We start from the raw sequence: 24,897 nt of genomic DNA on the forward strand, positions 1-24,897 counted from the left end.
CACAAAGTGTAGGGTGCAGATGGGAATCATTTCAGGCATCTCTCAAAACAAGAACAAAACACTCAATGCCAGAAAAAAAAGGAAGGAAGGTATTCACCTAAGAATTTTACTTCTGACTCAGTTGTTCTTTGAGTAAAAAGACAGAAGAGGTGTCCTCAAAAGTTTGAGAAATCAGAGAAGATAATACTCATGTATTTATAAGAATGCAGTACTTCTTTATAAAATTCACTCAGTGAAACTGTCCAATCAACCTGAAAATAAAGCAGAATTTAGAAATAAAGAAATCGCCTTCAGTTAAAAGTTTTGATTGAGTCCATTTAAATACAGAAGATTGAACAGCTCCAAATTATGTTTATAGATGGGATGGAAGTATCAATCCTGAAAATATAAAAATAATTACAGCACTAACAAAGATGGGAATTAGGTAGGAGGAGAGGAGGAAATATAAGTGCTAATTTTCTCATCTTTCATAGTAAGTCCTTAAGTACAATGTAAATAAAAGGATTTAATAAAAGGCTCCTTCACATTTCTATAAACTTTTTTATTATCTTAAAAGTAGGCATTTTTTTTTATGGACCAGGAAATTTAACCAGCTGTGAAGTTAGGCAATAATGCACACAAGACCACCCTCACGTCTGACAGGATTTGCCACTTTTGAAGTCCTACAACCCACCATGGGTTCTGTAATTCGCAAAGGGCTCAAAAAACTCACTGAAAGCTATTATGCTCATAATTACTGTTTATTACATCTAAAAGATGTAGATTAAAATCAGATGGAGGGAGAAGCAATAGGGCAGAATCAGGAGGGCACCAAATACAAGGCTTTTTAGGTGTCCTTACATATGGTGTCAGGATGGCATTACTCTCCTGGAACTGACATGTGACAATGTACATGGAGTACTGCCAGCAAGGGAAGCTCACCAGCCTCGGTGTCCAGTCTTCTTTGCAGCTCCGTTATTTGAATCTAGTTGGCTGCTTGTGCGGTTGACCTCTATCTCGAATACCTCAAGAGGTCAAGCTGGGAGACCCAAAGTCTCCATACGTCACATTATTTGGATGGCTCAGAGACACTAAATCTAAATCCTATGGTTACTATCTGGATGCCAAAAGCCCTTAGGCTAACACATATACTCCTGTTGGCCATAACACTGCAGAGGCATAGAGATTATCTCCCAGAAGCTGAGAGTGAAAGCCAGACCTCTGGTTAAACTGGAGTGAAGGTTAAATTCTTGACTCCACAGGAACTGATCTCTTCTGTGCTTAAGAAACATAACTTCAGTTCCATTTTCTTTTGGTAAACTCAAGGAAATTTAAATTGACTGCAGTTCTTAAAATGGTGTGGTTTCATTTTTCATATATTATTTTATTAATCTATTTCCTACCTTTCTCTCTACCAATTTAAACACATTTGTACTGATGCTTGTCAAATGCATTCCTTTATATAGTCTACTAAAAGTCTTCAATATGCCTGAACACTGTGTTCACTGAACACACTGAACACAACAGACATAGATTCCTGCTCATGTACAGTTTATAGTCTGTTGGGGAAGACAGAAAACAAACCACATAATATAATAAACATTCCATACTCGTAAGTGCTGAAGAGACAAATTAAACAGGAAAAGAAGATTGTGTGTGTGCATGTGTGTGTGCATGTGTGTGCATGTTGGGAGGGATTTTTGCAATTTGAGAGAGGGTAGCCAGAAAGGGCACTTTGAGAATGATATTTAGGGAAAGACTTGAAGGAAATAAAAGAATGAGTCGTGAAACAATCTGATGTTCAAAATGGAAGGAATAGAGGTGCCTGGGTGGTTCAGTTGGTTGAGACTCCAACTCTTGGTTTTGGCTCAGGTCACGATCTCAGGGTTATGGGATTGAGCCCTACATAGGGCTCCACGCTCAGCAGGGAGTCTTCTTGAGATTCTCTCTCTCCCTCTCCCTCTGCACCTCCCCCTCACTCTCCCTCTCTCTAAAATAAATAAATAAATAAATACATCTTTTTTAAAAAATGGAATGAATAGCCAGTACAAAGGCCCTCGGATGGTTACATGCCTGCTGTGTTTGAGGGACAGCAGTGAGACCACAGTAGTTATAGGGAGGTGAGCAAAGACTACAAACAAAAGACTATTACTGTTTTAGCTTTAATGGGATCACTTTGGCTCTATTGAGAATATATTACACCATGTTAATGCCAGTTTATTTTTGGTTGAATTTGGAGAAATTATAAATTTTCTTCATATTTTTGTATTTTGCTTGTTTTTTTTAATACCATTCACTCTGTGAACCATTCAGAACTATGTTGTTGCATGACAATGTATTCTAAGACTAAGTATTCATAATAACCCAACTCTGTGTAATATTATATACATTATTATATGTATTTATGTATATAAATAGATATATATGCCTTATAGATATGCATGCATAGTCAATATTATATATATAATAGATTTATGATTTATGTGTGTTTGTGCTTTTCTAGGGTCTTCTGTTTAAGAAAGCAGAGAAACCAACCTTTCCTGATGGTGACAGAGAAATGAGCCTCTATTGTGTAGCTCGAAGCAATGTATATAATGTTGAGGGGAAACTGAATTGCAATCATTGTACCCAGGGCTCTAGTTTAAGCTCTACCACTTTTTGAGTTTTTAATTTTGACAAGTCACATTCCTCTGAATTAACAGAGAGAATAATTTTTGTGTTCTCTTTCCAACTTCTAAATTTATAAATGTGAATATACAAAAGCATACAGGTAGTGTATGGGCAGTGTCTGAGTCACATAGGTGTGGATTGCACAGTGCTGGGGATTCATTTCCCTAGTCAATTATGAATGGGGCTCCCTGCAGCTCTGCTCTGGATCCAGATACATAGCTATGCATGCACATATACATTTAGGGGATATAAAAGTGGGGATCTTTTTTTTATCTGTGTTATGATACAGCCATTTTTATAATCTTGTGGGATCTCTTGAAGGCAAGAAAAAAATAGAAGTCCCTCTGGCTGAACCTTACTACTCAGACCCTGACTAGGTCTAGAAGATGCTGTGATATATTGAAATTCCATTTGTATCATAAAATTACCCAATTTGTGACCTGCAAGACCCCTATATGTGATAAGAGGCACACTGAGGGGTGATTTGGTATATATTAAACCTCATCCATGAATGCAGTTGACAAATTAATATAAAAGAAATAACACTAACGCTGATATCATTAGTTGCTGAGCAAATTTTTCAAAATAGAAAACATGTTACAACAGGAGATGGATAATAAACAGGGTTCTCTTCTTGTTTGACTGAAATGATAAATGTCGTTCTGGAACTTCTGGAACCTTTCTTTTTACCAGTCATTAGGCAAGTGGCCAGAAAGCTGTTATCCCAATTACAAAGACCAACAAGATGCAAGCTTGCATGTTAATATAGAATCACAATATATTTTGTTTTGCTACCTCTCCCATTGGCCCACATCTTAGATGGCACAGTTGCCACCTCGTAGAGTGTGTTTGTAATTAAATTAATACTGCTCTTAGGCCAGTAGCAGCATCTGGCCTATAGTAGATGCTCAATCAACATCAGTTGCTGTCATTTATATTCTAATTCAAATAATGAATTGTGATTCTAATTACATGCTGATTTTGCTGAGATTAAAAACCAGGGATGTTTGTGTCTAGTCTTTGATGATAAATAATACTGCATTTATCTCACTAACTTTATTCATCTTCTCCCACATCTTTGTTCTATATTTATTCATTTCGTCCTTCCTCCCCTTTTGTCTCTCTCCCTTCTATGTGTCCTCCTTTATTATTTTTTCTGAATTTTAGATTACTATTTTCTAGTTCACCTTAATGAGATTGCTTATTTAATTGATCAGGGAAACCTCAGTTTTCTTACAGATGAAATGAAGGGGTTGAGTTGAACCCATCGGCAGTTTTTCATCCCAGGGTCATACTTTAATGGATAGGTGAATCTGCATGACATGGTAATGCGGACATTGCAGGAGTAGGGTAGCTGGACACATTTAGGGACAAGGAGAGATGGGGGACAATTAGCTTGTTTCCCAGTCTGATGAGCATGTTCTAATGAATTTGCTATCTCACAGCACACCAGTGCCCAGAAGTACTGAGTGTTACTTTAGGGACATGAAGGTGAAAGGCCTGGGCAAAAGCTGAAAAGTCAAGTAGGCATCCAATGCCTTTTCAAGGGATCATAAATTAAAAATAGACAATAAAGTCCTTGTATTCATGTAGTTGACATCATTTCAAGGGATTTTTTTTAAATGTTATTTATTTGTTTATTTATTAGAGAGAGACCAAGAGAGTGCATGAGCAGAGGGACAGAAAGAGAGGAGAAAGAGAATCCTAAATAGGTTCCATGCTCAGTGTGGAGCCCAGTGTGGGGCTGGATCTGATGACCCTAGGATCATGACCTGAGCCTAAACCAAAATTCAGTCGCTTAACCAGCTGAGTCACCCAGGTGCCCCTCGAGGGATATTTTTTAATAATTGCAAAAAGTAGAAGGCAAGAAGTATTCCTCTTCCCTAGAGTTAATAGAGAAGGTAATTGAGAGCAAGGATGCTTAGAACCACTCATTCAAGAATAATATTAATGTTTTGCTAAGGTAATGTGCAACAAAAAAGTGAAATGAAAGTAAATGCTGGGATACAAGTGCTGTTCACTAAAACCTTCAGTTTTGATTTTCAAATACATACTTAATTTGTTATCAGTAAAGTTTACTTGTTTTCATAAATCTGCCTCCTAATTCCTTATTTCAATTGTCTGAGCGTATACTCTACTACCAGTAGATGTCAGTACACAAATATTTTGTTGCTTTTGTTTTTATTGTTTGTTTTATTTTTCTTTTGCAGCTTCTTTTCACTTTTGACTTGATAAAGTATGATTTTCAAAAAGATGAACCCATCAGAAATGAACAGGGCTGGTGCATTCATGTGAGAAAAGGTAAGATTCTTGCATTTGACCATGTCTCTTCAGGCAAAAGTTTCTGAATTTCTATTCAATTACTACTGAATATAGAAAAGAAAGAATGAGACACCTAAATCTAGGAAACGAACAAGGGGTGGTAGAAAGGGAGGTGGGTGGAGGGTTGTGGTGACTGGGTGACAGGCACTGAGGGAAGCACTTGGCGGGATGAGCACTGGGTGTTATGCTATATGTTGGCAAATAGAACTCCAATAAAAAATATATACAAAAAGAAAAGAAAAGAAAAGAAAAGAAAAGAAAGAATGGCTATTACTTATATGTAATGGAATTTATTTGGAATTTCAATGCAGGTAGAATAGTTTCATTATCGATAGTAGGAGCCCCAAGTGGGTCACTTGGATGGTGAGTTACTGTTGTTTAAAACAGATTACTACGGTGTCCTGTTTTTCCTAATCCACTACCTCTAGTTGTAACAATGGCACTAATGTCCTCTATCACCAAGATATAATATGAAAAAGAATGCCTTAGGGATCCCTGGGTGGCGCAGCGGTTTGGTGCCTGCCTTTGGCCCAGGGCACGATCCTGGAGACCCAGGATCGAATCCCACGTCAGGCTCCCGGTGCATGGAGCCTGCTTCTCCCTCTGCCTGTGTCTCTGCCTCTCTCTCTCTCTCTCTCTCTCTCTCTCTGTGACTATCATAAATAAAAATTTTTTTTAAAAAAAGAAAAAGAATGCCTTAGTTATCATTCTAGGTATAGTAGAAAGTCAAGCAGGCTTATATTTGTATCTGGGCTCTCACCCTTTAGAAACTGTGCAACTTTGGGCAGGCCACTCAAGCTGAGTCTCATTTTCTTCATATGTAGAGATGACAATATTTATTTTGTCAGGTTGTTGTTGACAATGAAATGAAGTGTTATATGCAGAGCTCTATGGAGAGCCTATGGAGAGCTCTATGGAGAGTCTGGCTTGCTTGCTATACACCCTTCTCTTTTCTACCAAGGTAGACTTTCTGATAATTTTTGGTTAGACTCTTAGCTTGCTGCTGCATATAATCAGTCTAGAAATATGAATGTAGATATGTGCATTTGGAATTGTTTAGAGACTCACTCTGAATAAATCAGGCCAACATTACTTTTTGCTGTCTTCAAAATATGCTTAGACTACATTTCAGAGATGAATTCATTTAAATCTTTTCTTCAAATGTGGAGATAATGGTTACAAACCTGGTTTGTTTGTGTGTTCTGGTAGTTGGAAGCTTAGAAAGAAGATAGGGCTTATCTATTAAAAAATAAATTTCTTTTTCCTCTAAATTTCAAGCCTAATGGCATTTATCACATATTTTTCCCTAATTCAACTCTATAAACTGTGTCCAAGAGAAAAGCTATTTCTAAAAAGATTTTAAAGAACTTTAATTATATAGAAAATATATATTTTCTAGTGTGTTTTTTATTTTATTTTGTTTAAGATTTTATTTTTTGAAGTAATCTCGGCACCTAACATGGAGCTTGAACTCACAACCCCACGATCAAGAGTTGCATGCTCTACTGACTGAGCCAGCCATGCCTCCATAGTGTGCCTCCATAGTGTGTTATTTATTGCATTCAAGTTAATATCTGACATTGGAACTTCAATCTCAGAACTGCTTTTACAAACTCAGGGTTTCTAAAAAAAGCAGATTGTCCCAGTTCCAGGTGGCTCAATTAAGCAGCCAACTCTTGATTTTGGCTCAGATCATGATCTCAGGATCCTGGGATCAAACCCCACATGTAGGGCACCACACTCAGCGGGAAGTCTGCTTGAGTATTCTCTCTGTCTCTCCTTCTGCCCCTCCCCTGACTTGTGCTCCTGCATGCGCACTCTCTGTCTCTCATATAAATAAATCATTTTTAAAAAAGGCAGATTGTCCCCAAACATTTGCTTTAATGTTTTGCAATTCTCATTATGAATTACTCAATATTTTTTTCCGCTAATGATATTGTGTCTAGCATACGTTTGCCTAGAACAAATAGATAAGAAACACTGTGATCTTTTTAAGCATTTGCAATAATTAGGGAAGAAATTGTCAACTTGTGTCTTGAAGAAGAAAAACAAAGAACATAAATTTTAAGGGAAACATGAGAGACTTGGAAATTTCTGAAATAGAGGGAATGTAGCCTGAAGGGCATATGTGTTGGAGTCAGATGAACCTGGTTTAAAAACACCTATCTCAGGAATACCTGGGGGGCTCAATCAGTTACACCTCTGAGTCTTGATCTCAGCATGGAGTCTGAGCCTTTATTTTTTATTTTTATTTTTTAAAAGATTTTATTTATTTATTTATTCATTTATTTATTTATGAGAGACACAGAGACATAGGCAGAGGGAGAAGCAGGCTCCATGCAGGAAGCCCAGTGCAGGACTCGATCCCGGGACCCTGGGATCATGACCTGTGCTGAAGGCAGCCACTCAACAACTGAGCCACCCAGGTGCCCCAAGCCTGAGCCTATAAAACAACAACAACAACAAAACCCTTCTCCAACATTTGGCAACTGTATGACATTGAGCAAATTACTATCTCTTTCTTGGTTTCTTTACCTGTAAAATGAAGATAGTATGAGGGCATGTGTTACAGGTTTGGGATAAGGATCAGATGGGATACATAAATATAAGTGCTCAAAATAGTGACTGCTACCCAGAAAGTGCTCAGGAAGTGTAACAATGGCGAGGATGATGATAACGATGAAGGTGTCAGTAATGACAGTGACAACGATGAGCTTCTGCAGTAGCAGAGCAGACTTGGCTTGACCAGAGGCAACTGTATCTTTGAAAGCCAGGATGTTCAGAAGGAGCGGGAACAGTGAGCTTTGAATATTGTTAAAATAACATAATAGCTTTATAGCATGCTGGAATTAACCCCATCTCATTAATCACTTGGTTATTGCCTCTCTTCACAGGGGGCAAAGCAAGTCAGCAATGACCTTGGAATGTTCTAAGGCAGTGATTGCTGCTTCTCTGTGTCGTCCACCCTTCTCTTGGAAGTAGATTTTTACCTTGCAACTTGCTGGGCAAAATTCTGAATAATTAGAGTAAATCTGATCTAAAAAAATTTTTTTAAAAGACTTTATCCATCTATTCATGAGAGACACACAGAAAGGCAGAGACATAGGCAGAGGGAGAAGCAGGCTCCTCTCAGGGAGCCAGATGCGGGACTTGATCCTAGGACCCCGAGATCACAACCAGAGCCAAAGGCAGATGCCCAACCACTGAGCCACACAGGCATCTCCTGATCTAAAATTTTTCTCCAGATAATGTGTCTACAAATAAGTAATATGAGTAACTCTCATGCCTCATCTCTCGCTGGTTGTGGATTTCCACAGTACTCCATAGGAATAAAACATTTTCTTAAGCTTCTAATAACTTCTAGATCAGAGATAATATTGCATAGAAACCTTGCTGCAAAATCATAGACTTGAATTTGAGTTCTAGGTCCATTCCTTTCCATCTGTTGGTCTCCGGTAACTTATTTCACCCTTCTGGGTCCTGGATCCTTCTCTGTGAAATAGGGATTTTAATTACCAATTTCAAAGGATTTCTGTGAAGAATCAATAGGATGACAGTTGTAAGGGGCTCATGGGGCTTGCTACATAGTAAAGGTCCAATAAATACTACTACTATCATAATTTTATTAAGATTTTTATTATGGTTATTTATTTAGTTGTCATTATTCAGTGTTGAAATCTATGTAACTTAAAAGAAAAGTAGGGGATCCCTGGGTGGCGCAGCGGTTTGGCGCCTGCCTTTGGCCCAGGGCGCGATCCTGGAGACCCAGGATCGAATCCCACATCGGGCTCCCGGTGCATGGAGCCTGCTTCTCCCTCTGCCTGTGTCTCTGCCTCTCTCTCTCTCTCTCTCTCTCTCTCTCTCTGTGACTATCATAAATAAATAAAAATTAAAAAAAAATATATAAAAAAAAAGAAAAGTAGCCTTTGATCTATCCACCCAGGATGTAAAATAAATGTAATATACCTTGTTTACCCTTGCTTTCTTTTTGTTAGTTTTTCCAAAGTATTTTGTGTTTGTGGCAGTCTATGAAATGGTGTGCTGGATGCAGGCACCCAGAGTGAATATCAAATATAATAAAAACAAGTTAAGGGGAAGGTAAGCAACACTGGTTGTGTTGGTCAGATATAATCTGAATACATGCATGATATGTGTACTAATAGTTTTAATCAAATCACTGAAAAATACCTTTCTCTCCCAGGAGAACCTGGGCTTCTCATTTCTCGAGTGAATGAGAAAAATCCCTTCTTTGGTTACGCCGGGAGTAAGAAGCACACAGAAAAGAAACTACTTTGTGATGTTTTTAAGAAGGGAGATGTTTACTTTAACACAGGAGACTTAATGGTACAAGATGAGGAGAATTTCCTTTATTTTTGGGACCGTATTGGAGACACTTTCAGGTATGAAATTGCATCGAGTGTACTGCTTCTGTGATTTTTTTTTTAAGATTGTATTTATTTATTCATGAGAGACACACACAGAGAGAGAGAGAGAGTCAGGGAGCCTGACGTGGGACTTGATCCCGGGTCTCCAGGATCATACCCTGGGCTGCAGGCGGCGCTAAACCGCTGCGCCACCGCGGCTGCCCAACAGAGCATCTTTCTATGCACTGGCCAAGTGAAAGGCGATTACTATATTCTCTCCCTGTGTCTGTTTTAACCTTCTTCTGTGATTTTGAACCATGCTCCAAGCAAGGCTTGGTGGAAACAGTATAGACCACTTGGTCTTTACCTTCAGGGCAGACAGAGTGCTTTCATCTCAGTAATGTCTCCCCATTTAAAAATTCATTGGCTATCTGTTTCTAGATTGAAATCTAAATTACATTTTGATGTCGATTTTTATCATTATTTAAATAAATCACTGTAGAATATAAAATAAGTAGACAGATGTGATGTCTAAATGGCAGAGTTGAAACAGAAGCCAGTGTGGTCAAGTATGGTCTAATTTTTGACCAAATGATAAAAACAATGAAAGAGCAAAAGTTTCCTTTTTTTACATTTTGCTTCTTAATTCCTTAAGATTATTTTAGGCTTATGAAATTATTTTGTTTTACTACTCGATGACTATTGAATAGTAGAGGACATACAGGAGACATGCAAAAAATGTTTGAATGAATAAGTGAATCATATTTCCTACTTCCTCACTTTCTTGTACCAACTTATGTGCTCACTTTATATAAAATTATTTTGATCGAAGTAACATATTCAATACATAATTCAAGTACATTAAATGAGCCAAAGGGGTTAATCCCTAGAAATTAAAAAGGGTCAGTACATTGAGAGACAACTATAGATTTCCTTTCATTTTTTTTCTCTATCATTAGAGGTAGGCAATGTTTTGCAACTAACTGTTACAAGAATTCAAAATGATGGGAGGAGCACTGGGTGTCATACTATATGTTGGCAAATTGAACTTCAATAAAAAAATATTAAAAAATTAAAAATAAAGAGGGAGTTATCGTTACTTTCTTTTTATGACATATTATAGGAAAACATAGTAACCAGTTTATACCAATGAATCACAGATAAAGTAATTTTAACTAAAACAGCAATTCTGATTTTGTTGACTCATCAACAAGTGCTTCCTTACCTTAGAAAGGCCTTTCATTTCAAAATTGCCATTATTTTTGGTTACTAGGTGCTTGCACAGAACCAAATGCAGGGCGCTAAAATGGAAACTGGGTACTGCTTCTTCAAATATAGGTGCAGTGATCTAGAACTTGTTTTTCATTTAGGTGGAAAGGAGAAAATGTTGCCACCACAGAGGTTGCTGATGTTATTGGGATGTTGGATTTCATACAAGAAACAAACGTCTACGGGGTGGCAGTGTCAGGTATGAATATATTTCATGTTTGGGAAGAATTATCAGAGTAGAATGTGCCACTTTTCTTTACTTCTGCAATGATCTTACTAATTCAACATTTCTTTTTTTATATACTAAAATGAATATCCTAGGGTGCCTGGATGGCTTAGTTGATTAAGCATCTGCCTTCTGCTCAGTTCATGATCTCAAGGTTCTGGGATGGAGCCCACATTGCTTGCACACTGTCCTGTTCTCTGTCTGTCTGTCTGTCTGTCTCTCTCTCTCTCTCTCACACACACACACACACACTGTCTCTGTCTCTCTCAAATATATAAATAAAATCTTTAAAAAACTAAAATAAAATAAATATCTTAGTTTTTTTTTTTTAGCAAGTAATGCCCTAGACCAGGCTAACAAATGCCATGTTCACATTAGGTATCAACTTAATTTTAATGGATGTGAGTATTTTTAAGTAAAGCTTAAAAATTCTGGTAACTGACTCACTGATTGAAAATAGTTCTAGCTTTTCAATAGTCTGCTCTTTATGACTAGAGTTTATGCATGCCATTAAACGAGAACATGTTCTAGTTTAAATGTTTAATAACACTGACTTGTAGTTAAGTTGAATCTTTTCCAAAAATAATTTTAAAACCTGTTTGACTTCATTTACCTTTGTAAATATGCATTTGAGGATTGTCTCATGATGGTGAGAATGGTAAAGAATAGTAACCAAATTGAAACTATGAGATAGCTGTTTTCCTTTGCTGTTTTGTTTTGTTTTGTTTTGATAAATGACAATATTTTCCAATTAATGTTTGTGGATGCAGGGGACACATGGGGTGAGAGTGTTTAAATGGGGGAGGAGAAGAAGGGGACGTTTCCTCTAATAGACCTTGGGTGCTTTCTATTCTGATCCCCTGGAAAAATCCATAGGTGGATGAGCACCATGGTGGAATTTGATATGGAAATACCAGTCTGGTTTTAAAATTTAAAAACAATATTGCCTTTTATTTTTTACATTGACCCTTGACATGAATATTTGTCTGAAATATAGTCACCTTTAAATAAATGTTTCCTTTTAATATTTTACATTAATGGTGGTAGAATGAAAACTAAGGGTTATTTATGGTGTTTTCTAGTCTATCTATTCCATTTGTGTAGTGTCAACAATTAAGAATAGACTCTACCCTCCCCTGTTCCTAACTTGTTTCTGGGGAGTCAATCAAGTGCTCAGAGAAGGACCCACTCGTGTCTGCTACTGTTGCATTGTTATTGCTTTGATAGAATTAATGTCTCTGTTTGCAACAATTAGTATGTAATTAACAGGATCATTTTAAAAATCACCTAGTACTTGTAAAATTAATGCTCTTTCAAACTTTTTTTCAGATTATGAAGGAAAAGCAGGAATGGCTTCTATTATTTTAAAACAAAATAAGTCTTTAGACTTGGAGAAGGTTTACGAACAAGTTGTAACATTTCTACCAGCTTATGCCTGCCCACGATTTTTAAGAATTCAGGTAAGTTTAGTGTTTGAATTTCTAAAATTCAGGTAATTTTACTTAACTAAAGATTCAACTTAACTACAAGCCCAGGAATCCAGGTTTAATCACAAAATAACATTTTATCTTTTAGATAATATGTGTGTTTTATTTGTATTAGAAAATCTCAACAACAATGAAAAGCATTGGGATGCTAATTTATGCCATATTTGAAGCTTAATTATAGAAGGGAACTTGATGAAATGCTAGGGAGTCTTTGTCTTTGTCCTAATTATAGAATTGCTTTCTTCCTCTTCACTCAAGACCTCAGAGATGCTGGCAAGCTGAAACTACATTTTACACAAGCCTTGTGATGACACTTGATGCTCTGTGCCTAAAATTACATTCCACCAAGCTGACATGAAGGTGTCCGCGGGGTGTGTGCAAAAACTAAAGGCAAATGGCATTTTTTTTTTTAAGATTTTATTTATTTACTCATGAAAGACACAGAGAGACGGAGACATAGGCAGAGGGAAAAAGCAGGCTTCCTGTAGGGAGCCTGATGTGGGACTCAATCCCAGGACCCTAGGACCTGAGCCAAAGGCAGACACTCCATCACTGAGCAATTCTGCTTTTAATTTTTATCTTCATTCTGTCCAATCTCCCTCTTTATACTTTTAGGGAATTCTGATTTATTTATTTTGAGAGGTGGGTACTCTCTTGTTAGGTTACCAGAATAAAGTATAGTAAAAAGAAAAGTTGACTCAGCTACTGGATAAATTTGCCTGGATGGCTCAGCAGTTAAGCACCTGCCTTCGGCTCAGGGCGTGATCCTGAAGTCTGAGGATCGAGTCCCACGTTGGGCTCCCTGCATGGAGCCTGCTTCTCCCTCTGCCTGTGTCTCTGCCTTTATCTCTGCCTCTCTCTCTCTCTCTCTCTCTCTGTGTGTGTCTCTCATGAATAAATAAATAAAATCGTCAAAAAAATTTTGCTTGCTCATTTATTCAGCCATCTATGTATTTAATATTGTGTACACAAAGCTAGTACTTATCTCTTAACATCTGATCACATAGGACTTTTCTGGATACATTCATCACATCACTGTTAGATCCCTAGTGGATCAATCGATGGCATCATATTCATCCCTAAAGCATTTGCCGAGCAATCTTCATGGCCATGTCACCGCTTGGCCAATGGGACACATCATCTGAACTGTCATAAACACAGATTTCATTTACATAATTTTTTATTTTTAAGAGCTTTTGTATACATTGTATCAGATTGTTTTCATAACAATCCTCTGAAATATGAAAGGTAAGCAGAAGTATGAAGCAGAATTAATCTATTTTCCTGTTGAAATTTTTATTGAGATCATGGTAGTCATGCTATTGTAAGAAATAATACAGAGAGATCCTCTGTGTAGCCATTACTTGATTTCCTCCAGTGGTGACATTTTCCAAGACTATTATAACCAGGACATTGACGATGATATAATCTATCCATCTTATTATATTTCCTGCTTTACTTCTATGTGTGTGTGTGTGTGTGTGTGTGTGTGTGTGTATTAAGGTCTATACACTTTTATCACCTGTGTTGTTACTTCATTCATCAATGCCTGCGGTCAAGATATGAACAATTCTGGCAGCGCAAGGATTTCTTTTTTTTTTTTTTATAATATGGCTTTAGAGTATATTACCTTGCCCACAATATTGCCATATATTTTTTAAAGATTTTATTTATTTATTCATGAGAGAGAGAGAGAGAGAGGCAGAGACACAGGCAGAGGGAGAAGCAGGCTCCATGCAGGGAGCCCGACGTGGGACTCCATCCCAGGTCTCCAGGATCACGCCCTGGGCTGAAGGCGGTGCTAAACCGCTGAGCCACCCGGACTGCCCAGCACAAGGATTTCTCATGTTTCCTTTTAATAATCACACCCAGTTGCCTCTTCCTACCCTAGAAATAATATAGTTTAATGAAGTAGACAGTTGATAGTTTAAATAATATCTTCAATGATTTTCCCCTAGAGCAACTTAAAATTCACTTTAATTAAGCAGAAGAAATACTTTGGCATAGAACTACTCTAAAAACCTAAATCAATCTTATACAAACTCAGAAAATACTTTAGCATCATTAAACAACTAAAGAACTAGAGCTGTGGCTGTTATATTTATTATACTATTTGCTATAATTAGCACAATGCATGATGCTTACTTGGCAGTCACAATGTTTAATAAATGATATAATAAGCAGTCCAAAAGTTTAAGTCACTTCTGACAAAATGAATTAAGCAACTATTTTATCAAAATCCATTTAGCACAAATTTTAAAAAAAAGATTTTTTTGCCAATGAATTTACAAAAAAAATGTTTTTTTAAGATGTATTTATTTATTCCAGTGGAGGGGAACAGAAAAGGGAGAGGACGAGAGAGAATCCTCAAGCAGACTCCCCACTGGGCTCAGAGCCCAACACAGGGTTCCATCCCAGCACCCTGGGATTGTGACCTGAGCCAAAATCAAGAGTCAAATGCTTAACTGACTGAGCCACTCAGGTTCCTTAAATTTACTAAAAAAAATTTTAATATGGTATTACTCAATATGAGTAGGATGAGGTAACTTGATCCTTTCATTCTGCTAGTGGAAACAAACTGTTATAACCTCTCTAGAAAACAGTTTGGTAAGTAAATAATTAGGCTCTTAGAATTTACATATATTTTGACTTAGTAATTCCATTTCAGAAATGTATCCTTAGAAAGTAATCAAAGCTGAACAAATGCTATATATAAAGATGTTCTACAAAGCATTGTGTATAGCAGTAAAAATTTTTGATATTCTTTATTAGTTAGAATAAGAGTATTGTTAATCAAAATATTATAATTAGATGAGATCTTATTAAACCATTACCTAATGGTTTTTATTAGCTAATGAAAAATTACCCAACCTGGAGAAATATACCTGACGTATTATGAAGCTCTTCTGTATGTTTTTTAGATTTTATTTATTTATATATTAGAGAGAGAGCACGTGGGCAGAGGGGAGGCGTAGAGGGAGAGGGAGAGAGAGAATCCCAAGCTGACTTTGTGCTGATCACCTAGCCCCACAGGGGCCGGATCCCATGACCTTGACCTGAAATGAAGTTTGAAGCTCAATGAACTGAGCCACATAGGCACTACTAGAGCTGTTTTATTTTTTTAAGCTAGAACATCAATTATATAAATACATGAGCTTCTAATTTTCTAAAAATGAGAAAATGAGTATGTGTTTCTACACAGTCAGATCTAATTCTGCGATGACAGTGTGGAGAAGGGAGAAAGTAGAAAGGATGAGATCAGGGAAGGAGGTTCAAAGACAATTTGAGTATTGAATTAGTCCAGAAGGATGAATAAAAATGGCCAAGTTATTCATAAAACCTTATAAGGATCTCTACATGTCATCTAGTTTAAAACAGGTTGCTTCTTCATGCCTGACACTGTCACAGAGATATCCACTTTATCTCTTCAATCCCTTAAAGCAGGGCTTCTTAAACTTTCTAGATTTATGGCATCTATAGAGTCTCAATAAGTATTTCCTGGCATTCGTGGGCCAACCAAATACCTAACCTTTAATTTATTGAGTAATTAGGTCAAAACAAATTCATTAAGTATTTAGGTCTAATAAATGAGTTGCTGCTTTAAAAAAATGCATATAAATGGAAAGAAAAAATACTTTTATTTTTAGACAATCACAAGTACCAAAGAGATGTAAGAGGAGCATTCGACAGCTCCTCAAACACTGGCATTACGTTGGACTGCACAGGGCCAGCTGAATTCCTTGTCCCACATTGATTTGGGGCTGTCTTTGTCTTTTATCACAACAACCACTTAAAACTCTGTTTCACAAAGATATGGCATCATTGAAAAGAATGTGTCACAAACTAATATTGGAACTGTGAATATTGGAACTACTTGAGCTAGTAGTTTGCAAGTGGTGACCAATGGATTGTACTGGGTTTACCTGGAAATTTTAAAATATACCTTAGAGACACTGGAAATTCACTGAGGTACCACAGAGCACCTCAGTGCACAGTTTGGGAATCCTTGTTTCAGGTCATCCTTTACTTCTTCTGGTCTTTATATTATAGTAATCTGTCTAATGGAATGAAATGCTCTCTTTCATAGGTTCTGTCTTCTTGTTGTCAATAGCATTCTCTGTATATGATATTGTGTTGACAGTGGATTAAAGAGATAAGCTTGCTGTGTTTTAGGCATGTCTATAGTCAGTTGTAATTCATTTTCAACAATTATAATTCTTATACATTGCCTGAAGTTCAGAGGTATAGCAAGCTAAAGATTCCAGTGCTCTAGAGGGTATTTTTAAAGTTTCTAAAGTTAAATTATTAATAGGAAATAGTGAGATGGTCACTGGATAAAAAAGTGTTATAATTAAATATTACAGTCTCCTTGAATATTCTATTTATATGTTTTAGATAATAGTAAATGATTCCACTAATCCTGGTAATTACTTTGTAGGAGAAGATGGAAACAACAGGGACATTCAAACTACAGAAGTTTCAATTGGTGGAAGAAGGATTTAGTCCATTGAAAATTTCTGACCCACTTTATTTCATGGATAACTTGAAAAAATCTTATATTCCATTGACCAAAGAACTTTATAATCAAATAATGTTAGGGGAGATCAAACTTTAAGATTTTTTTTTACACATGGGATTTTCATATGTTTTCTTATGAGAAGTGAGGAAAGTGTGTGATTCTTTAACTTGATTTGGGGGGAAGGAATAGACATTAACATATGCTGTGTTTTCTTAGTATACAACTTTTAAGTAGGAACTTTCATTTGTTTCAGTTCATAACAAACTTTAGTTGATTATTTGTTTTACCTATTTAGGAGTTCAGTGCATAACTAAATATTTGCTTTAATTGTAAGGATTCCAAATAATCCATAAGTGGTTGACAATTTAGAAACTCACTAAAAATGTACTTTTTGCTATTTAAAGTTTCTAGTTTTGAATAAATGGCTAAATTTTGTTCACATGTTTTATTTTTATGTGCCCCATCCTATGACTCAATAAAATCATCTTCATTAATATGTGTTTTGAGGTTGTGTTCTGATGTTTGTGACTGTAAACCTCCAGTCAGAGGAAGCTGACTGATCTGATGCATGCATTCCTATATCCCTTACTGAATTCCTATTCCAATGATAGAAGAAAAAAATAGGAATGTTATACAGCAAAGCAGAAAAACCGGGAAGCCCAAAACATTTAGGAATGTTTGGAAGATACCAGCAAGGAATCAAATTAGTGATAAAATCCAACAGAGCTGTAGAAACCACTAATGATACAGAGAAAGAATGGACTAGAATAGAACACAGGTATTAACACCAAGATCAGAGTCAGAAAAGGCTTTGGGTGTGAACAGGTTTGTGAGCTATTAACTGAGAAATGTATTGTGGGGATATTGTAACACATACAATTGTACTTCTTTCAATCTGGAAGCACCAGGCTCCAGGTTTGCTTCAAGCTAGAGCCACATGAATGACTCTTAGCAAAGCAAGCTTGCTTACACAGGAGGGGGTTGTGGAGCTAGGCTAAGAAGTGGAGCAGAGCCCAGCAGGAAGCTCCTTTTGCCCATATACCTAGCTCCCTGTAGGAGGAGAAGGAAAGTTGGCTTTGCCTCATGTCATAAAGCTTATTTTGGTTGGAAGAGGAGTTGCAGATACTGTAGTTCCTTTTCGTCATTGCTAGGAAAACAAAAGTTATAACATTAAAATATTTGTTAAATGTGAAGGGTAAGCATAGGTAGCATAGAAATAAAACATCAAACTTGGGCAGCCCCAAGTGGCCCAGTGGTTTAGCGCCGCCTTCAGCCCAAGGTGTGTGATCCTGGAGACCTAGGAACAAGTCCCACGTCAGGATCCCTGCGTAGAGCCTGCTTCTCCCTCTGCCTCTCTCTCTCTCTCTCTCTCTCTCTCTCTCTCTATCTCTCATGAATAAATAAATAAAATCTTTAAAAAAACAAAAAACGTCAAACGTTAGGATTAAAAAACTGACAAAAAGTAATTAATTTTGCAAAAATTAAAAATTTTAAAAGAGAAAGTTTTTAAATAAGAATGAATTAAGTAAGTCTAAGCATATCCATTCTCCCACTCTATGTAAGAGGATGGATGAATGATCTTAATTTAAAAACTATTAAGTGAATGAGTAAATTGGCACTTAATTTTTATATTGGTGATTTGGTGTTCTTCACCTTTCCCATTAAAAATCTGTTTTGCCTTTATGTACATATTTTTAATTTATGGGTGCTCTTTACTGCAATAAATCTGAATGAACATGTTTTCTGCTGACTCATAATTATTTAAAATCTTTAGAGATGAGCTTATACTGGTGAATGTAGCATACATAACTCACTCCCGTACCCATACCTTTCCTGCCAAATCCATTACAGTAAAAGACAAAATATTATGAAGACAATAATCCACTAAAAGATTGGGGGGGGGTGACAAGAAAGGCTGTCTTCAGTAGATAAAACATTATCAGAAGTTACTGGAAAATAGAAAACACATGGGACCACATTATTAAAGAAACAATGGATGAGGGAAACAAAGCCTCACACTTAAGCCACTGAAAACTACTTTAAAGGCAAAAGAAACTCCAACCACATTGAAAACATATCTAAAGACTAAGATGGGCCCTCTGTGTAACTGGGGTAATTAATTGCAGAAAATTGAGATAATGAGTTTCTCCGCCTTTCCCTTGATTATAGGAAATTTCTATCAGCACACAAAATAACTCATGACATAAAAGAAAGAAATAGAAAATAAGACCCTATGACATTTAAAACTCCTTGAAGACAAAAGATTCTGAGGATTAAAGTTTTTAAGGAGCTTGAAACTACAACAAAATGTCTCGAAACTTGGGGAAGGAAGTCGCCCACATGTATTATATATTAAGAACATTTGCCAAAAAAGAAGAAAAGGAAGAAGAAGAAGAAGAAGAAGAAGAAGAAGAAGAAGAAGAAGAAGAAGAAGAAGAAGAAGAAGACAACGACGACAAAGGGGAGGAGAGTATGAAAAATTGAATTCCTATCAAGATCTAACTAAATTCACTAGGACAAAAGCAGAGGGTGAGGAGGCTTTCTTATTTTAATTTCTAAAAAATGAAGTCCTTAAGAGAATATAGAAAAGAGAGGATCTAGAAGAATGGGTTTATACCTTGAATAGAAAGTCTCTGGTCTTAGAGTCACAGAGAAGCGATGAGGCTATTTCAGAAACAGAATGATTCCAGTGACTCCAACTCTAGCAGGAAATTAGTGAGAAGGACATTGGGCTTCTAGATGGCTGGGGCTAGAAATAAGGGGCATCTCAGTGGCTAACTATGGATCTTTGACTGGGAGCCAGATAAAACTGACATTTCCGGAGACAGCTACGTGGTGGGTACCCCAATGCTCCCCCGCCTCTCCAGTGTCCACAGCACACTCTCAAGGAGGTGGACCCAAATTTGAGGGAAATGATAGATAGAAGAGAAGCCAAAATTGCCTGAAATTAAGTGCTGCCATCTTGCCCTTCGAAATGGTAATTAGATTAATTCTGATTCAAACTGAAATTCAATTCCATAGCTTTTAATTCTTGATATGGAAGAAAAATTGCGGTAAAGGATCTCGACAGATACTCAGAGAATTGTCCATTGATTGTGCTTGTTAGGGTCTTCTAGTATGATTCATGAGGCATTTCTCTTAGAATTGGCAGAGATTTTTAGCTCTTTCTACCTGTTTATGTATTAGGGCTGGAATAGATAGAGCAGCCAAGGCTTCCATGTTCGTGATGGACAGGAACAAGAGACCCAAACCGGTAATGGGTAGGTCAAAGACAGACTTATGCTGACATCGAGCTCCTGGATTTGGGAGTGGAATTATGTAAGTCATTTGCTATCTTTTTTACTATGGCTTTTCTTTGTGCTATTTCTTGAATGTACTATTATCTATGAGTGAACATCTGAGCCAAAAAAAATGCTATTTTCTGCAGACATAAGTTTTATAAATTGTCAATGACATAATGGAAAATTAAAGCAAATTTTCCATATACTAAGAGCTACAGTATTGAGACTAGATATTATATCCTCATGCAAATGAGCTACAAATATTAAAGATAATATGTGAAAGCTTATGCCAAAAAGGCAATAACATAATGAACAAATCTCTGTCAGGGTAATTTTTAACAGACAAAAAGGCAGTTCTTTCTTAATGTTGCCAAGAAAACCAGTAAGGGAAAAATATGAACCATTTGGTTTATATCAAGGATAGTGGTCAAATCTACTACTGTAAATCCTGTACTAGTCAAATAGTTTGGTGATCGGTAAGCAAGCCAAACTATTATGTTTAAAAAAGAAGTCTATGAATGGTTGATTTTTTTCGATCTGCCTCAAAATACCTGACTTTGCTCTTTAATTACCTTCATACACTATTTAGACCAGAAAGAGAACATAATTTGAAGCTCTTATGATCTGTGTGCTATGAAAACATGAAAAGACATTTAGATCAGACAGGGTTTTATAGTAAATGGGGGAAATTTCCACATATGAGAAGAACAAAGCATTAATACAGATTTCTCATATGTTTCTCTTAGGCTTTAGTCATTCACTCCAGACTAAAAAAAGACTGTGGGCTATAACCCACAGATAACCCCAGTCTTATCAGAGGAAAAAGCATGAAATGTCAATTGAGAACACTCTACAAAACAAGTGATTAGAACTCCTCAAAATGATCAAGGTCAGTAAAAACCTGCAGGTGTCTATGCTTGGATCTATGTTTGGAATCTAAAAGATTGAGCAATTTTAAGAAAATTACTGTTTTTGTGTAGGAGAGACGTCAGACTAACATATTCTATAAACTCTGTAGAACAGTGATAATCGTCTCTCTTAATTGATCGGTAGTGTCTTTAATTTCCTAAAAATTTTTCTGGTCAAACAGTGGCTTCTCTCTACTGGCCCACCCTGGAGATCTAAGTTTAACACATAACAAAATATTCTTTTAATATGCGATTCCTAGAAATTAAATTCACTGTCACCTTGACATTGCCCTGTCCAGTGTCCAGCTGTTACAACTTCTTATTCAAACTCATGAAGAAAGTAAAACTGAAGTCAGGACTTTCTGTGTTCTGTTCTCTCACAGCCTCAACATTTAATTTGCTATGTCACCTTTGGCAAATCAGCTCGCCAAGCCTTATTTTGCTCACCTGTAAAATTGAACTTATAAGTCTACTTTCCACAAATGTTGTGAGGATGAAATGAACAACAAACGTGAAGGCCCTGGATACATTCAATTAAAAAAAAAATTTTAAAAAAAGGTTGTTGTATCTATCTACTAAATATGCATAATATGGTTAGCGTTTGTTTTGCAAAGAGAGAGATGGCCATTTGCTATCTACAGGATTAGATTGTGCAATACTATTTCTATTGAATAAATGAACAGACACATTTACTTAGAAATACTAGTATTTAAATTTAGAGCTGTATACTAATTCAAAAAATAAATGAATTTATTTATTCATGGAAATGATAAGAGATAAAAGCAATGGAATGGCAATGGAAAAGATAAAAGATAATTCATCCTCCCATGGAGACAGGACTTAGTAGAGGGTTACATTCCAGAAAAGGTGGCTGGCTACCCAAGCCTCACTAATCCAAACGTGACAATAATTACCATAACTAAGCAGTAATATTCCTTCATATTATTCATCAAAAAGCTATCTAGGTGTTAATCAACAAATTAATACAGGAATGAATAGCATACAGTATATTCATTTACCTTTATTTGGCAGAACCCAGGGAGAGGAAGTGTGCTTGATTGGGGAGCTTGCAGGAGCAACATGGGAAGGAAAGAGTTGGACTTAGAAATTCTGAAAAAGGCTACTTGAAACTCCATACTATGGGATAGGTGACTGGCAAGATGCAGTAGAGGTCTCTAATAGAAAAAAAAAAAAAGTCTGTAAATGAAGGCCAATGTTTAACTCCCTTAACCTATCTGAAATGGTGATGATAGTGAGGGGGATGATGATGATGGAGAGGAGGAGCAGGATAATTTCCTTCTGTCATTTGTAAGGTTTGTGTAGTTGACTTCAGCTTATTGAGGTAGAATTGGTTGATCTTGATATTCCTTTTAACAGTGGCTTGTTAAGAATGGTGATCAGACTCATATTCTCATTAATGAGGCACCAGGGCAAGTTTTCTGGGGCTTCCTGGGAAAGTCCTTCCTTACTTTTAATGGAGAACAATGGAAACCCAGACTCTGCAGCCAGATGTGAATGAGGAAACAGGTTGCCTTAATTGTTGATAGCAGCTATATTACAATTACATGGAGATTGAAGTAAGGGGGAAAAAAAAACAACACATACAGAAACGTGGAGTTGGCCATTGCAGAGAAATGGAGCAAAATCCCAAATCAGACCACTCAAGCAATTTGTTCTTCATCTGGACTTTTAGTTATGGGAGGCAATAAAATGCCTTTAGTTTGAGTGGGGTTCCTGGTTACCTGTCATTGAAACTATTCTGATGTGCTACCTAGTAGGAAACACATCAGGGACTTTCAGGAAAGCTGCTAAATCAAGTTCAAAGGTAAGTCAAGTACAAAGTCTGACATTAGCAGTAGTAATCGTAAGCCAAAACCAGAGGGGAAAAGGATAATAAAATTAGAAATGACTATTATTATGAAGAAATAATTTATAAGCACAAATTTTATACTACTTACCTTATGTAAAAAAATTATTTTCTTGTTGAAAGAGAGGGAGCACAAGCTGGGAGGAGGGGTGGAGGGAGTGTGAGAGAGAGAATCTTAAGAAGCCTCCATGCCCAGTAGAGCCCAACTCAGGGCTCGATCTCACAACCCTAAGATCATGACCTGAGCTGAAATCAAGACTGGGATGCTTAACTGAATGAGCCACCCAGACACCCCTGTCAAAGATACTTTAAAAGATGGATAAATAACTCTCGTATGCCAAAATAGATTGCATGAGTAAGGATATCTCTACATTGGTTCGCTGCTCTCTGGGTATCAGTGGCTGGCAGCCTATTTCCTGAGTACCAGGATCATGTGGGGTCAACCCGTGGCCCAGGTGACACATGCTCAGGCTGCTAGTTTCATATCGCTCCTCTTATGGAATCATAGCATTTCATTCTCCATAGAACTAAGTGGATTATTTTCTTATGCCAGGAAATTATAATGCACTTATGGGCTAGTGCCTGGATTCTTTCCTTGTTACTGTGTGGAATAAAATTTGCATTGTATTTTGAAAATACAATTGTCTATGAAAGCACAAGCATTACTTTCGTAGCAATACAAAAATATAACTTTAAGAAAAACAGAAACTCAACTCCCTTTCATAATATTTGGCAATATCTGACTTTTAGGATTGAAAGTCTTCAATAAGAAGAGAAGATGATGAGGATGAATTCTCTGTATTTTTTTTCACTTTTTCCTGAAGTTAAAAAAAAATTAAGATTTTCTTTTTTTTTTTAATTATCTCCACACCCAACATGGGACTTGAACCTACAATCCTGAGATCAAGAATCACAAACTCTGCCAACTGAGCCATCCAAGTGCCTTTCCTAAAGGTTAAAATTTGCAACTACCATGTGACCTGAAGAGGACTTGTAAAAATGTGAGTGAATTCTCTTTCCAGCACATTTCATTCCTCATTGCATTTTAAAAATCTAAAATTTAACTTATATCAGGAAAAATTACACAAGAATTAAAAAGCTGGTTAATTAACTAACCTTTTTCTCCCTCTCACCTGAGTAGGTAAATTCCAATCCTAGTCTGGATTTAACTCTCTGATCCTACGCCCTCTCAAGTATACCTATTTCACTTCAAAACTCCTGTAATTTCAAGAATAATTTAAGTATTTCCCCTCCATATAGTCACTCTGGCATTTGATCTTTTTCTTGTCTTAAAAGTTTGAGGCTAACACTGCACATGTAATCATATCCCGGCTGTCCAAGGAACCAGTCTTTCCCCAGTTCCCTTCCCTCCTCACCACCCTCCCACCCAGCCAGGTCATGGGGCAGCCTTTACCTCAAAATTGGCCTGTTACTACAGCAGACCACAGAGCGAACAAGTCAATACTCAGCTTCCGAGCTTCAGAAGCATAAGCTGCAAAGTCAGAGCCACTGTTTCCTGTACCTGGAGGTAGCGTTCAAGGTTGCCAGACTAGAATTGGGGATGCGTTGCTGGCAGGGGATCCAGAAGGTTTACATATTAAGGTGTGAGTCCCAGGAAATGGGCTCTGTGCCCGGGCTGATGTCTGAGGCCAAATACTGGGAAAGAGAAGAACTGTGGAAACCCTAATTACAGCAGTAGTTGGGGGGATATATTCTGAACCCCAGTTCAAGTAAAGTCCTGGGAGTCAGCACGACCTCAAGGGCCCCTTTATCCAATGTGGTGTGGTGTGGGTTGAACTGTCTGTGGCATGTCTAGGCAAAAGTGGTCTGAGGTAGCCTGAGAGGATTCTTGGGCCTGCATGCTTTGGGAGCCCAGCCAAATATTTTTCCAAGCCTTTTGGAGGGGCAATGTAGTAATGGTAGAGTTGAAACAAAATGCTTCAAAGTTGGGGAGGAGGCTCAAATGCCACGGATGTGCCACTGGCCTGACCTGCAGACTAGATGA

At 37.1% G+C, this 24,897-nt stretch overlaps 1 protein-coding gene and 1 long non-coding RNA gene across 6 annotated transcripts in view; both read left to right on the plus strand.

Annotated features, from left to right (window-relative positions):
- SLC27A6 (solute carrier family 27 member 6) overlaps positions 1-17,332 on the plus strand; it is a 69,273-nt gene extending 51,941 nt beyond the window's left edge. For both annotated transcript variants that reach the window (XM_038552060.1, XM_038552059.1), the window contains 5 exons: positions 4,860-4,950; positions 9,173-9,371; positions 10,706-10,803; positions 12,160-12,290; positions 16,756-17,332. In XM_038552060.1, coding sequence (XP_038407988.1) covers positions 4,860-4,950; positions 9,173-9,371; positions 10,706-10,803; positions 12,160-12,290; positions 16,756-16,932 — 696 coding nt within the window. In that variant the 3' untranslated portion in view covers positions 16,933-17,332. The remainder of the gene's footprint in view (positions 1-4,859; positions 4,951-9,172; positions 9,372-10,705; positions 10,804-12,159; positions 12,291-16,755) is intronic.
- A 1,340-nt stretch (positions 17,333-18,672) lies between these two features.
- Positions 18,673-24,897, plus strand: part of LOC102157337 — a 40,855-nt gene continuing 34,630 nt past the window's right edge. For 3 of the 4 annotated variants that reach the window (XR_005366643.1, XR_005366642.1, XR_005366641.1), the window contains exons 1-4: positions 18,673-19,365; positions 20,023-20,154; positions 20,864-21,006; positions 21,409-23,893. This is a non-coding gene — a long non-coding RNA (uncharacterized LOC102157337). The remainder of the gene's footprint in view (positions 19,366-20,022; positions 20,155-20,863; positions 21,007-21,408; positions 23,894-24,897) is intronic. The other variant, XR_005366644.1, reaches the window with a different exon arrangement.

Source organism: Canis lupus, chromosome 11 (genome assembly GCF_011100685.1).
Source record: "Canis lupus familiaris isolate Mischka breed German Shepherd chromosome 11, alternate assembly UU_Cfam_GSD_1.0, whole genome shotgun sequence".
Classification (NCBI taxonomy): domain Eukaryota; kingdom Metazoa; phylum Chordata; class Mammalia; order Carnivora; family Canidae; genus Canis; species Canis lupus.